This window comes from Paroedura picta, chromosome 16 (assembly GCF_049243985.1).
Source record: "Paroedura picta isolate Pp20150507F chromosome 16, Ppicta_v3.0, whole genome shotgun sequence".
In the NCBI taxonomy this organism is placed as follows: Eukaryota; Metazoa; Chordata; class Lepidosauria; order Squamata; family Gekkonidae; genus Paroedura; species Paroedura picta.
In genome coordinates this window covers 28,563,493-28,577,835 of record NC_135384.1, presented here as the reverse complement: position 1 = coordinate 28,577,835, position 14,343 = coordinate 28,563,493, and the positions used below count along the sequence as shown (strand labels likewise).

General features: G+C 49.5%; 2 protein-coding genes across 9 annotated transcripts in view; one reads left to right on the top strand and one right to left on the bottom strand.

The window, feature by feature from the left end:
- ZNF385C (zinc finger protein 385C) overlaps positions 1–7,347 on the top strand; it is a 90,286-nt gene extending 82,939 nt beyond the window's left edge. For 7 of the 8 annotated variants that reach the window (XM_077313756.1, XM_077313759.1, XM_077313754.1 and 4 more), the window contains 2 exons: positions 470–583; positions 1,817–7,347. In XM_077313756.1, the coding sequence (XP_077169871.1) occupies positions 470–583; positions 1,817–2,038 (336 nt within the window). In that variant the 3' untranslated portion in view covers positions 2,039–7,347. The remainder of the gene's footprint in view (positions 1–469; positions 584–1,816) is intronic. The other variant, XM_077313755.1, reaches the window with a different exon arrangement.
- Positions 7,348–8,779: 1,432 nt separating this feature from the next.
- NKIRAS2 (NFKB inhibitor interacting Ras like 2) lies at positions 8,780–13,331 on the bottom strand. Its single transcript, XM_077313763.1, has 4 exons — positions 13,158–13,331; positions 12,164–12,276; positions 10,462–10,703; positions 8,780–9,261 (listed from the first exon to the last, which is right to left on the bottom strand). Exons 2-4 carry the CDS (start codon positions 12,255–12,257, stop codon positions 9,022–9,024), a joined length of 576 nt encoding a protein of 191 aa, XP_077169878.1. The 5' UTR covers positions 12,258–12,276; positions 13,158–13,331; the 3' UTR covers positions 8,780–9,021.
- Between the last annotated feature and the right edge of the window lie 1,012 nt (positions 13,332–14,343).

Genomic DNA, 14,343 nt, shown 5'->3' with positions numbered 1-14,343 from the left:
TGTCAGGCTCAAAGGACTGCAAGCTATTTTTGAGCACCGGTTCATTTTCCCCCACCCATTTCAGCCCACCCTTTTGCTTCCCCCTGTAGTGGGGGGTGGGGAGTGAAGCAAACCGGCCCAAATCAGGCCAGTTCATTTTGTGGGGTTGGTTCATCTGGGTTCGGCAGTTGAGTGCGGGAATGCTCTGAACCTCGAACCGAACTGGAATTTTCCAGTTTGTACCCGTAGCTACTCAAAAGGCATTGGGTTGGTTCGACAGGAAGAAGGTGGTCCTTTGGGCGTGCTGCTCGCAAACCACGTAGAGCTAAAATAAACACAATTCAGTGGTCAGCTGGATATTGGCTAAGCCGGAACATAGTTGACCCTTCTGCCCACCTCTGAACTAGAATGTCCCTTTGGGAAGATCTTTCAGTGTATCCTTCTCTTTGGGTTTATAACTCCGAGGGCCTTCTTGCTTCTCCATCCACAGCACATGAGCAGTCGGCGGCACAAGGACCGGTTGGCAGGAAAGCCCCCGAAACCCAAATACAGCCCGTACAGCAAGCTCCAGAAGAACGCGGCCCTGGCAGTGAGTATTTTGAAGGTATTTGTCTCTGAAAGTCCAAACCGACCGTTCAGCCGATTGATGTCTTTTGGAGGAGTTGGTGGGAGTTTCCATGGATGCTGGCTCATTCAGGGGAAGGCCACTTCCCCCACCTTCCGGACCTGTAGGACGATTTGTTTAATGGGGTGGATTTGGGGCAGGGAGGCCGGTATCTTCTTGACGGATTTTCTATAGGTCTGGCAGAACACCTCCATCTTGTAGGTCTCGAAGAACTTGTTTGAGGTCCCTCAGGGCCCTGTTCCCGTTAGGTAGAAGGGCCAAGAAAAACCCAGTAGCAACTGCGTGAAATCGTCTCTGGAACGCAGGTGCTTAAAGGGGCAGGATCCCTGCAGCAGAAGGTTGCTCTCAAGGGGCCTTGGGCCGTTCGTCGTGCTCTTAAGATCAAAAAATGAATCGTGTACCTAAGGTTCAGCCCCAAGTCTGCATGCAAAGAGCAAGCTTCACTGTTCTGCCGGTGTGGCCTCCTTTCCGGAAACCTCCCCAGGTGTTTTGACATGAGAATGAGCGTGGCTGCTTCTCTGCTCATTTACTCCGGATTCAGACCGATTATCTGAACTCCAAGGAGCATGCCTGTGGCCAAGCTGCATCAGTCGCTGTACTTGCTCTTTTCCAGTTCAGAGGCCAGCTCAGGACTTTAATTCACCCAGTAATATCAGGCAAGGAAAACAGTTATTCCTATGTATTTGGGAAGTAAAACTGTTCCAAGTGTAGGCAAGAAATGTATAGGCTTATAAGTTTCAGACTGAAACACAGAAACGACCGGCTTTGAGGGGCTGTACATCTGGGTGGAGTAAGTACCAGAGCTTGAGAGCCAAGCTGGTGTCGTGGTTAGGAGTGCGGACTTCTAGTCTGGCGAGCCAGGTTTGAATCTGCGCTCCCCCACATGCAACCAGCTGGGTGACCTTGGGGTGGCCACAGCACTGAGAAAACTGTTCTGACCGAGCTCTCTCAGCCTCACCCACCTCACAGCGTGTCTGTTGTGGGGAGAGGAAGGGAAGGCAATTTTAGGCTACTTTGAGACTCCTTCAGGTAGAGAAAAGCGGCATATAAGTACCAACTCTTCTTCTTTTCCCCAAACGAAAATGTCCTCTGCACATGCTCATGGACATCCTTCTCTTATGAATGCTGACGTGGAGATCCCTGCTCACCTGGTTGTGTGTGTATGTCTCTTTCCTTCTCTGTACCCCGCCCACCCCGTTCTTGCCTCCACAGTCCAAGCTGGCTCTGCAGAAGCACCTCACAAAGACCCTGGCTGCCCGGTTCCTGCCCAGCCCCTTCACCCCAGCCACCGTGTGCGCCCTGCCTGGCCCGCTGACGCTGCGACCAGCCGCCACGACCCTCTTCCAAGCTCCCCTCTTTGGACCAGCGCTTTTCCGGACCCCGCCCGGCCCTGTGAGAGCCGCTACGGGCCCCATCGTCTTCGCCCCTTACTAGGGAACCTCAGTCTCCTTTTGGGTTCGGCCCAGGTTAGCGGCCGCAAGGGGGGATCAAGGGGAACCAGCGCAGGGAAAATTGGGGGAGGCGGCAGAGAAGGGCTGCTTTTCGGGGCAGAGGCAAACTGGACACTTTCTTGGGTCTTTTTTTAGCCGCAGTCGTTTTGCTTGTAGGAGTTTCTGCCTGCATCGCCAGCTGGATCATGCCAAGGAGTCAGAGATTTAGGACGCTGCCCAAGTATTCTTCCCTGCTCGATTCTGACAATCCCACAACGTACCAAGGTTTCTGGCACTAGCCAGCGATCCATAAGCACAATTGTACCTATCCTGGTGGTTGGGGGGAGGGGGTGGGGGAATGTTCCAGAAATTTGGGTAATTCCAAGTCTGGACCGCTGGAAGTGCCATTTTATGCAGGGTCGTCATGATGATCCAGGAATCATTCGTGAGTTTGTTGCAGAGACAATGGAAGTTCTCCTCTCTGGCTTGTATTTCAGGAGTTGCTGTTGTCCTTGTTCAGAAAAGGTGCCAAGATATCCCTGTACTCGTCCGGGGGGCAGAATTACCTCCGAGGTGGTATTCAGGGTGAATTTATCTCCCACAGAGTTATTTCCATAGAAAAAGAGTCTAATTTATGCCCCATCCCCTCAAGCCTTAACGTTCGACCCCCCAAACGAAAGCCCATTGGCAAAAATCGAAAAGGTTTCGTTTTACAAATGACCAAATGATTTTTCCTTGTCAGCCACTGGAATCCCTGGTTCCTTTGCCTCCTCTGGGCGTGGGGCTGCATGTCTACTGTCTGTGTGGAAAGATATTGCATGGATTATGGTGGGGAAAGTGGGACTCAAAACTCCTTGGCTTCCCCCTCTCCCAATTCTTTAAAAATTCTTTTCACCTCCCGTCTTGGAAAGAGGACGGAGTTTGGATGCAAAGAGGGTCCCTACTCCTCAAGCTAGTTTGGGTCTGTTGACATTTCCACCTGGTATCTGAGTTTGCTGGAGACCCCTTTATTTTATCTTTATTCGTTTATTTCTTGCATTTCTATGCCACCGCTCTGGGGCAGGCCAGCTCACAGCGGCTCACAACTGTTCCAAAATACCATTAAAATCAAACCATTATAACAATAAGAAACCTAACATAAGCTCCCAATGCCCTTTAAATTTCCCAGTCTAGGAGGACGTGGGTGGATACAGCCAGATATCAGAGGAGGCACTCAAGATCTCCCCCCTTTAGCCTGGCCAACTTTAGGTTTGAGAATACAGATTGCCTAGAGTTGCCATCTCTGGGATGAGAAATTCCTGGAGATTTCGGGGGTGGAGCCCAGAGATGGTGGTTCTCGGAGAGAGCAGGGCCTTCGATTGGGTAGAACGCTATAGGGTCCACTCCCCAAAGCTGCCATTTTATCCACAGGAACTGATCTCTGTAGTCATAACAAGCAGAGACCTGTGAGCTCTTTCCTCTCTTAGCTTCCTTCTCCTCCCCACATTGCCACTGCTGGGACCACCGTAGCTCCCAACTACCCCCACCATGATCTCTGTTGGAGTGGGGGAGCAGCATAGACTCCCAGCCCCTCACCTGGCAGAAAGCTAGTCCATTGGGAGTACCGTACGAAGTTTTGCATCTAGAGCGAATTGTTCCCTGGAGTGGTTTTGGAGGCATCTAATGCAGGGGTAGTCAACCTGTGGTCCTCCAGGTGTTCATGGACTACAATTCCCACGAGGCTCGTGGGAATTGTAGTCCATGAACATCTGGAGGACCACAGGTTGACTACCCCTGCTCTACTGGACAGGACGACGGCCCTTCCACCGAGCACCTCCTGGGTCTGCTTGGAGCAATGAAATTAAATGAAGCTTCATTCTTGCAGCCCACCCTTCCCCAGGCAGCCCGAGAAGTCTCAGCAATCAGATCTCTACTGTATTGCAAAGGTAATATAGACGTGTGCCTGGAACCAGCATTTGGAATCAGAGAATCATGGAGGGATGAACCGTTCCGACCTATGCAAAACTCTAGCGGAGGGGCTTTGTCCTCCTTGGCTTCCATGCTGGTTTCTGGTTCTCCTTGCTGTGTCGGATTGTCCCAGGAGATAAGGAGTGTGGGCCGAGACCGGAACACATAGGTAGGAGGCCTATGGACATCTGTTCGCTGTCCCAGGACATTAACGTCCATCTCCTTTTATTATGCAGCGTCAGAAATTTTGTGTCAAGTCCTTCAAGGAAGAAGAGATTTCAAGGCTATCTGTCCCGAATATAACTTAATTGGGGGAGCCAATTAGAACTATAATTAGCCTCTCGGAGGCCTCAGTGCATCGCCCTTTGGTATGTGCAAATTCGCCTCCTTGGCGAGGAGATCCTAAAGCCCCCTCAATCCCTCCGTTAGAATCGGTTCTGCAAATGCACTTTAATTTTCTCCGCTTGCTCATTTGCCTTGAGTCCCAGAACGTATGGGTTTTTAATCCGGGGGGCTTTAGGAGTTTGCTTTGGGGGCACTGGTAGTCTGGCACAGATGGTAGGGGAAGAGAACCGCCAACCTGGGGGGGCACAGAAGGCTTTGGAGTTCATCCACATTTCTCCAGCTGCTTCCTAAGCTTCCTGTGGTGGTGGTGGTGATGGTGGCTCTTTCACCGAAGGCCATGAGGGATAGAACCTTGTTTGTGTTTAGTGTATGAACATTCCACTCCTCAGGTGTCTGCAGCAGCTGCGGACAAGGCCAGCCCGGTCCCATCAGATCTCGGAAGCTAAGAAGCTGCCACTGGGAAGGGTGACCGTCAGGGAATACCAGGGCAGTAATAATGATGATTATGATGCCATGCCAAGCACGGTCCGTCATGGACTCCTTTCTGGCCCTGAACCCACCAAAGTTAGTTGCACGATTAAGGCGATCGCACGGACCAGGGTTTGGGGAAGAGAGAGAGGGAGAGAGAGAAGAATATTTCAGGGGCTACTGCACAGTCAAAAGGTTGAGAGAGCTTGTTCTAGAGAATTGCGGTAAAACCCGTGGTAGCAACGCGCTTTATGCAATCAAGCGCAGAGCCCTGTTACATGTTTGATGGCGTCATGCCAGCGTCTGCTGCCCTTCTGAGATGGGGCCAACACCAGGGCAGCCAGGTGTAGGAATTAAGAGCAGCAGACTCTGATCCGGACAACCAAGCTTGATTCCCCGCTCCTCCTCCACCTGAAGCCCCCCCGATAAGCTCAGCCAAGTCCCCGTTCTCACAGAACTCTCTCAGCCCCACTGACCACACCGGGTGACTTTGTGGGGGGAGAGGCGAAGGAGGTCGTAAGCCGTTTTGAGACTCTTTAAGGTAGAGAGAAGCAGGATGCTACCTTCTATTTCCTTTCCGGTTCAGGGTTCTCCCAAGATGGGTCTGTCGTCTCTTGAAGTCTCCTTCCTGTGTACTTCTCTACCCTTTTCCCACTCTGGGTGATTCCCTGTGCTTTCCGTTTGAGACCCTCGAACAAATATATCACTGTGATTCCCTTCGTGGAGAGAAAAAGGCTGATATTGTACGCTTTATCAGGGTCACATCTCTCTTTACATTTGTAACACGCGCACACAATTAGTTATGTTCAAGCTGTGGGTTCAGGGTGGATACAGACCCCGGTAGCGATTTGAGCTCTTTATTAGGACCCCTGCATGGAACAAGAAGAACTGAACTGAACTAACCCCACACACACAACAACAACAAAAAACCCAACTTCTATCCATGCACAGATAATAGGATTTTCCCAGCAGGGTACGCTATTGGTCAGTTTCATTTTAAACCAACTGGATCCTGCAGTTGGGATCCAGCCACACATTGGCTCATTGCAGTGCAGACTACGATCCTGCCCCAGGCCTCAAGTTCAGTTCTTGGCAGGAGCATAGACACAGCAGGTTTAAAAACGACAAACTATGCGCCGGACAAAAGGTGTTGTTCTCATAATTTGCACAACACATCTCTGGAGCAGGAAGCCAAATTACCCACCATGTTTGCTGCTACTACCCACAAGAAGGTCTGTCTGTTCAGCACAGACCCCCCACCCCCCCAAAAAAAGAATTCCTCACTAGGTAGGTATACTGGGGAAAGCAGACAAGATTGCCAGGGGAAAGCTGGGTATCAAAAACAGCTCTTCTTTTTCTTGTGTCAGTTAGGCTTCCCGGTGGTCAGGACTAGGCAGGAAATTCCCCGGAGCCCCCGTCTCCCTCCCCCCTTCCCTCGAATTTGGTGAAACCTGCATCAGCCCACATAGGGCTATTTGCAGGACTGGTTTCTAAGAACAGTGGGAAATTATTACTCTGCTGGCATTTTAAAAAATCAGAGTATTGGAGAGGACAGTTGCTGTGAGAGCCAGAAATCCCTGGTCTGGATTGGAAAAGCCGCTTATCCTCCCCCCTCCCCTCTGAAAGAGTGTTCCAGGTTCTCTGGCCGCGGCCTGATATCTGAGCCGACCTTCCTGTACATTTTGAGGTTCTCCGACCCTTGGCCTTTCACTGTGCTTCCATTCCCCCCGATTCCAGGTTCTCCCCCAACGGCCCATCACTGTGCTTCCCGTCCCGCACACTTCTAGGTTTGCCAACCGGTCCCTGGGACCGTGCTCCCCTTCCCGCTGGCCGGCGGAACTCCTGCCACGTCCCGCCTCCTCACCCGAGCCCTCCCCGACCTGCTCCCTTCGTTGATCTGCTCACGACAACAGCTGTGGCAAATCGGGGGGGGGGAGGGGGTCACACGCAAAGCGTCGGGTGCGCCCGGGACCCCCGAGGGTGCTGCCGGCAGCTTCGTCTTGCTGTCTCACCGCCGCGTGAAGCCATAAGACTCTCGCTGGTGTTTTGATACACTAAGCACTTTAAGCCCTGGAAAGCCATTCCTTCTGCTAATAATAATGATAGCAAGAAGCAGCTTTAGGAAATCCCGAACTGCGGAACGCTTTCTTCAATCGCCCTTTTCCTTTGTATCCAAAGCATTAATGCCTTTGAACATACCGTATAATGTACTCCAGGTAGTAGGTACGGCACCTAGGCCATAACTCTTGGTAGTGTGTGTGCCCCCCTCCTCCCCCCCCCATGTAAATACGACAATAACGGAGTGACGTGCGACAACGTTTGAGCCTTTTTCTTAAAAAAGAAGAAGAAAGGAAAGGCTGTTCAAAGCGTTGCAGGGACTCGGCCAGTATGTCGTCCCCACTCCACCCTCTGACGGTTCAATGTATATTTTTTTTGATGTACGATATATATAAAATTGTTCAGATTTAAGTAAAAAAGAAAAAATAATATTTTGATAATCAAATTTCATTGCTCGACTGTGTTACTTGGTCAATAAACGGAACACGGCTACATGAGGAACGGCTCCCGGCTCCCTGTTTGTTTGGGGGAACGTGGGACGGAGCGCAGGGGCGCCGGGCCTTCCTACCTGGGTGCCACCAGGGCCGAGGCCCAGCGATTGAGCGTGCTCAGCTCAAAGGGGCATTTCGGGACGTTTTCATTAAACCAGCGTGAAACTGCACAGTGTGTTGGGATCCGGCCTCTTTCCTGTCGGCGTCTCTCTTCCCAAGGACCGGGTGGAAATACCATCATGGAAAACACAGAGAGAAGCTGAGCTGGCCGTTGAGGATCGATGGGTTTGGTCCCAGGGGTTGATGGAGACGATGGACCCCACATCACAGAAAGAACTATCCCATGTGGCCAAGCCACCTGATAAAGGTACCCCCTGAACCAGGGACTCCCCAACCTTTCTGAGCTTGTGACCAAATTTGGAATTGATGAAGGTTGTGGCAGACAACCGAAACAGGAAACAAAAACCCAACCTGAGAAGCCAAGTTAGGAAGCTAAAGGTTGAGCTACAAAAAAGGGAGTTTTTTTTGTTTAAAATACAAATATATTTATTATAATTAGGAGCACATAACATTGATAAAATGACTATTATTGTGGATTGAGGGCAAAGTCCCACAGAGCTCTGCTGCTGTGGCTCTTTTTATTTGCAAAGCTTTTTTATTCTTAAAAGAGTTTAAAACGTGTTTCCTTTTGGGAACACTTTTCTCTTTTGTTCTACTGACACTTATTACGCCATTAAAGGGGTTTGGATTTGAAGACTGCTGATTGCATTACCCAGTGCATAACTGAGATTTCAATCCATGGTTTAAACTTTTATTATGTGCCCCTAACTGTATTCAATATTTGTGCTTTCAACAAAAACCTTACTAGGGGCGTGGTGACAAAATGGCTGCTGCAGAAGGCGGAGCCAACCACGGAATGATTGCCACCCGCCTGACTTCAGCCAATCCTTGCGTTGTGGTGGCTGCTGCTGCCAAAGCAACATTTTTTTAAAAAAATCTGCACTGCCAATCAAATTTCCAACAGCCAATCGGAAGCCTTGCTGGGCAAAAGCTCTACCTGGCTCCACCCACCTCCTAAAAACATTTAAATATTGCGCTGCTCTGCCAGGTCGGCCACCTTTCAATAGCTGTTAAGGAATAAGATCGTCCCATATGGGGAGGAGTTCAGTTCTCTGTGTTCTGCACAGCATCAGCCCTCCCACCTGGATGGATGTGACATTGTCCTTCCTTTGCCCATAGCTGGCGAAAGAGCAGGAAGAGATGCCAATCAAGAGCAGCTCCACTGCCAAAAAGGGAGTCATCCTGAGAACCGTCTCCTCTTTGCCACCGCAATAGTTAAGCCCTCCATTAAGAGGAGAATTTAGTACTCCCCTTGTGGGCTTCCAGACAGGTAAGTCTTTAAGGGCAACAAAAGAAAGGAGTTAAAAACGCAACAGTGTCCTTCAGCCACCTTGTTTATCACAAAATACACCACACATGTTTTTAGAGGTCAAAAAGTCAGAGGTAATTTCCGCTGCTCTGGACTTGGAGTGCTCTCTTTTCAAAAACGGAGACTGGATAAAAGAACATGGCGCTCCACCTGGGTGCCACTGCCCGAAGCACGGGCTTCATCTTGGGGCAAAGGTGGTCTTCTTTGCATGCATTTGTACCAAGGACGGTGGGCACGGCCCCCAACGGTTCACCCGTCCACCGAACCGCTGCTTTTGTTCTTGCGGCTGAGGGGGAAGGCCGACTTGCTCTGGGGCTGGGTCATCTTGCTGGCCAGGTAGACGAAAGGCTCAATGAGGGTCCGGCGGTCAGCGACCGAGACCTCCCACAGCTTGACCTTCTCTGCCTTGGCCCAGTGCTGAGCCACGTCATGGTCCACGCGGCGCTGCTCCTGCAGGTCGCATTTGTTGCCCAAGACCACGATGGTGACCTGCGCGGATGCAGGAAAAGAGCTGTTAACGTGGGTAAACAACATCCGCAGGGATTGTTCAGAGCAAACACACAAAGCGGCCTAGCACGGAGTCAGACCCTGGGTCTGGCAGGGGCTCATGGTGCTTGTAGTCCATGGACATCTGGAGTGACACAATTTGGCCCCCATGCTCTAACCACTAAGCTATGGCCCCTACCCAAGACAGGGATAGAATGAAGGCTCTTCTTTGGCTACTGAATTTAGGATGCCCCTTAGGGGCCATGCATTTTGGACAACCAAAATAATCGCACATACACGCAGCCATTCATGGTTCTACCTAACCTTAAATGCTCAGAAGTGTCGCTTCCTTAAGATATAGCAGCTTGGCCAGCGTGGACTCAGACCTCAGGGGAGAATTCTGCTAGTGCTTAAAGGTGAGAGACTCGCTAAACTCAGTAAATGGGCTTCTTTGGTGTAAGGCTACCATTCTTAGTTGTCGGTTCTCTAGTGATGCTCCTCTCCTATCAATTCCCCAGCCCAGGAGAGAGAAAAGGGGGTCGCATGGTAAGCTAGACTATGGGTATGCACAATGTTATCGGGTCTGGAGTTCTTCCCAATAATTCCCATTCATGCCCCCTCCACTGTTTTGACGCTGCTGTCAGACATTGTCATAGGGCCTCCGTGCCCAGCCTGAAGCCCCCAAGGGACAAAATTTGTTATCAAATGAGAACAGGGAGAGGTCTTCTCCCTTCTCGTGTTTGGCTTCCCATGCATGAAACCCAGATTGCAGGCGGGCTGCGATTCCTTCTGCACTCTTCTTGTTGGATGGTAAAGACCATAAAGACAGGAAATTCCAAGTGTGTCTCAGAAGATGTGATGTAACTTTTGGGTTGAGGTTTAGCGGATGATGCTCTAGGAATTCCTCCAGTCGCTATGGTCTTTACCATAGAGTTTGTAAGAATTCCTAGAGTGTCACCATCAAGCTCCACTCCATTTTTTTTCTCCCACTTGTAAATCATCAAGGGTCGAGGACTGAGGAAGGAGTTTGCAATCCTATACCAGGCAAACCAAACAATGTCTCCCTCAGTAAACCCCCCAAATCATCTGCAAGAGATATGCTCGGTTTCCTGCCGACAACCCAATCGGGAACAAGTTTCCCAAGGACGGGAAGCTGAAAAGCAGAGCTCTGGACCCAGATATCCCAGAATGCAGTTCACAAACCTCCTTTTTGTCCTTGCTCTTGTCGATCTCCTTTTTGAGCAGCTCCACCCTCTTGAAGGACTCTTTGCTGTCAACGCTGTAAACCAGCACGTAGCCGTCCGTACAGGAGAAGCAGTATTTGGGCAGCTCCAGCCCATCTCTCAGGCCTCGGGTGTCATAAAATCGCACCTGTTCCCGCACCCCTCGGTCAGTCTCGATCGAGCCCACGTAGATGTCCTCCTGCGTTTCAATCATCTCCGAACCTGCAGACATCAGAGGGCTGTCAGTTCTACAAATACAGGAATTGTTCTTCGCTATAAAGGTTTGCTTTGCCCCCCCACCCTTCTTCAGAAGTTACAGGCCCTGCTCCCTTGTTTGTTATTGACTAGTTCTTGCAGCTCAATTATCCAGCTTCTCATGCTCCTGCCGTCTGTGTTCAAGCCAGAGCAAACAATCATTCTAGGCTGCTTTGTACCTCGAACGCTGGTGACAGGGAAATGGTCGGAACCCATTCTGAGCAGGAAATTGATTGATGTGGAAAGGAACAAAGGTGCAGTCTAGTGGCACCTCTAAGACCAACAAAGCTGATTTCTAGCTATAAACCTTCGTGGGCATGAATGCTTTGGTCTATTGCAGTGGTAGTCAAACTGCGGCCCTCCAGATGTCCGTGGACTACAATTCCCAGGAGCCCCTGCCAGCGTTCGCTGGCAGGGGCTCCTGGGAATTGTAGTCCACGGACATCTGGAGGGCCGCAGTTTGACTACCCCTGGTCTATTGCTTCAGACCAACATGGCTACCCACCTTCAAAATGTGGGAAAGGTTAAAGGTAGACCAGCACCCCCTTAAAATCCCAGGGAAATTGGGGAAATGTGTTTCCTGCTTTTAAAAAGCCATGGCTTAGTCACGGCTTGCCTATGCTGGTCATAATTCATGGGTCGTCCTTGGAACGTCTTAAGTTGATACATGGCTCCCGATATTTCACAGTGAGATTAATCCCCCTCCCCTTTTCTGCATAGAATGCAGCATCTGTTCGATGTATTTATACTGCTTTTCTTCCATAAAGGTAAAGCTGCTTAAAATCTTTTTCGGACAGTAAAATGCCCCTACAAACACGTCACGCCGTTAACTTAATTAAAACTTCATGAAGGAAATCAACACATAATCTCAAATGAAAATACCACTTAACTCGCAGAGGAGGTGTGGAAGGCCTTCTAGGGAAGGAAAAGAAAGCCTTCCCCCGTCTAAAATTATTTCAAATGTTCCACAACAGCAAACCTCAGAGCATCAATAACAAGTAATTTTATTGTTTTGTTGCAGGTAGCCAATGAGGAAGAACCTTTGAAAACAGGGGATTGCTATATGTAGCTATTGTGCATATCAGGACCCCATTTGGCCTTTTGGCTTTTTTGTTTGCATTTATGAAGAATAAGCAACACAGAATCATCTTTAATTAGTTGACTGTGATAATATAGAGACCAGAATTAAACGTACACAGGCAATAAAGAAGAGTCATATTCAAGCCAAGTTGGATTTTTCGTTTTCCGGGTTTCAACAGAGCCCAAAGCAGGCAGAATTTGGGGAGGGACTGCAGTAGGGTATAACACTACGGAACCTGCTTTAGAGCTCCTTTTCTCCAGGGGAACTGATCTCTCTGGGGATCGTCATCTCCAGCCCCCACCTGGAGGTGGGCAAAGGTGCTCACACAGGCAAAGTCAACACTCACCCACCACATGGTTCCCGTACAGAAGCTGCTCCAAGACGGAGGTCTTCCCGACCAAGGCTTGGCCACACACCACCACTTTGCAGCTCTTCCCCATCAAGGATGCACACAGGACGCTACGAGTCAAGCCCAAAAGATGAGCAATGAAAATGGATTCTATTTATTTAGGAAAAACTATGTCGCTGCTGTTGCTGCTGCTTCCTCTCTCCCCTCTGGAAAGACCCCCGGTGAAGATTTGATCCCTCCTGAGATGTTTGATTTTTTTTTCCTGATTCAAGAACACCCACTTTAGCCAAGGTGTTTGCTCAAATTGACCTAAAGTGTTTTTAGCTCTCAGTCTGGTATTTTTAGGGGAAATTAAATTGGCTCCCTGACACAAGCGTCCAAGAAGGTTTCAGATTTAGCCTCCAAATGGTATTCTGTTTGCAATCTTCAAAATCTACTGGATGACACATAGCAAGAAAGTACAACGAACCAAGATTTATCAAAATGGATAGCCAAGTTAATCTAACTGCAGTCCAGCTGTAGCCGAAGAAGTGAGCAGTGATTCATGGCAGCTCAAATAAATCAATGAGTCTTCCGGCAAGAATCTCAGGCAGAGAAATTTCATAGCAGCAGCAGCTGGACAAATCCTTCTCCTGGCTGCTTGAAGCTGATCCTGCATTGAGCAGGGGGTGGGACTAGATGGCCTGCATGGCCCCTTCCCACTCTGGGATTCTCGGAGTCTAGTTCAGCAGTGGAAGGGGCTGCCTAAGGGGGTGGGGAGCTCCCCCTCACTGGCCGTCTTCAAGCAGTGGCTGGACAGATCCTTCTCCTGGCTGCTTGAAGCTGATCCTGCATTGAGCAGGGGGTGGGACTAGATGGCCTGGGTGGCCCCTTCCCACTCCAGGATTCTAGGATGTGATCGTGCAAATCTACTCTAGCCTTCCAGCTTTTCCAAAACCTAGTCGGTGGAGCTGCACCTGCGTATTTGCATGAAAACAAAGTGTGAACTTACCTGCCCAAGGTGCGTCTCTCCCCGTTTGTTAGCCGTCCACCTGCCTGGAGGAACCGTTCCGCTTCAACCAGAAAAGGAACTGAAAGTCAACAAAGTTGCAGGGATGGGAGAAAAGCTGAGTCGAGGACGAGGCAGCCACAGCTCCATCTAGGGTTCCTTTTGCAGTGGTGCTTTGAGGCTCTGCTCCTGGCAAGGAATTTCCAGGAGGTACCACAGAAAGAACCCTTGACAGTGCAAGGAAGTGAAAGCACGCCCATCATGCCACGGTTTTCGAGGAAGCAGGTTGCTTTAGGGGAAAGGTGGAAGTCATAACATGCGTGCTTTACAAGCTTCTGCCTCCACAGGCTGTTCACACAGAGCGCTTTTTAAAAGGATTAGACAAGTTCCAGGAGGACAAAGGTCGAGTCCAGGGGCATCTTATTTGCTTTCATGCATGCACAAACACTACCGACACAACTAGAATTTTTTAGCAGCTGTGGAGAAGGAGTCTTACACTTGATAAATGAAATCAGAGTCCAAAGCACCTTTCAGACAAACAAAGATTTACTCAAGGCGTGAGCTTTCAAGGGCATGCACACTCAGACTAACGTGGCTACCCACTTGAATCTAACTTGATAAATGGACATCTCTTATCAGCTCCATTTGAATGGATAGAAAATAAATTGAATTTTTAAAAATCTGTCTGCTCTCTGCGTTCTGGACTGCATTACATGTGTGTTCAGGATTAGACCTCTGAGGAAGACCCCTTTGGGGGGTCTTATTATGTGATTTCAATTATTAGCCTATGGGCTTTGTGTTTTTAACTTTATAATCTGTGCAATATAAATGTTAATATAATTTGATTGTTTATATTTCGTGGGCGCCTAACCTTTTGGGTCCTGGGCACCTTTCAAGACCCACCAAGTTTTATTCAAGGTATCAGCTTTCTGAAGAGGTGTGCTTGGCCACGGAAGCTTATATTGAATAAAAGTTGGTTGGCCTGAAAAGTGCCATTTGGCAGAAACTTTGTTCTGCTGCTTCGGACCAACACAGCTGCCCACCTGAATTCTACCTGGAATCAAACTTGGTTGGTCTTAAAGGTGCCCCTGGGCTGAAACTTTGTCCTACTTTCTAAATGAAAGCTGGAGTCCAGAGAACCTGATTGTGGGGGTGGAGCGTCTGGAATGGAGAGACTTCAGTGGGGTAT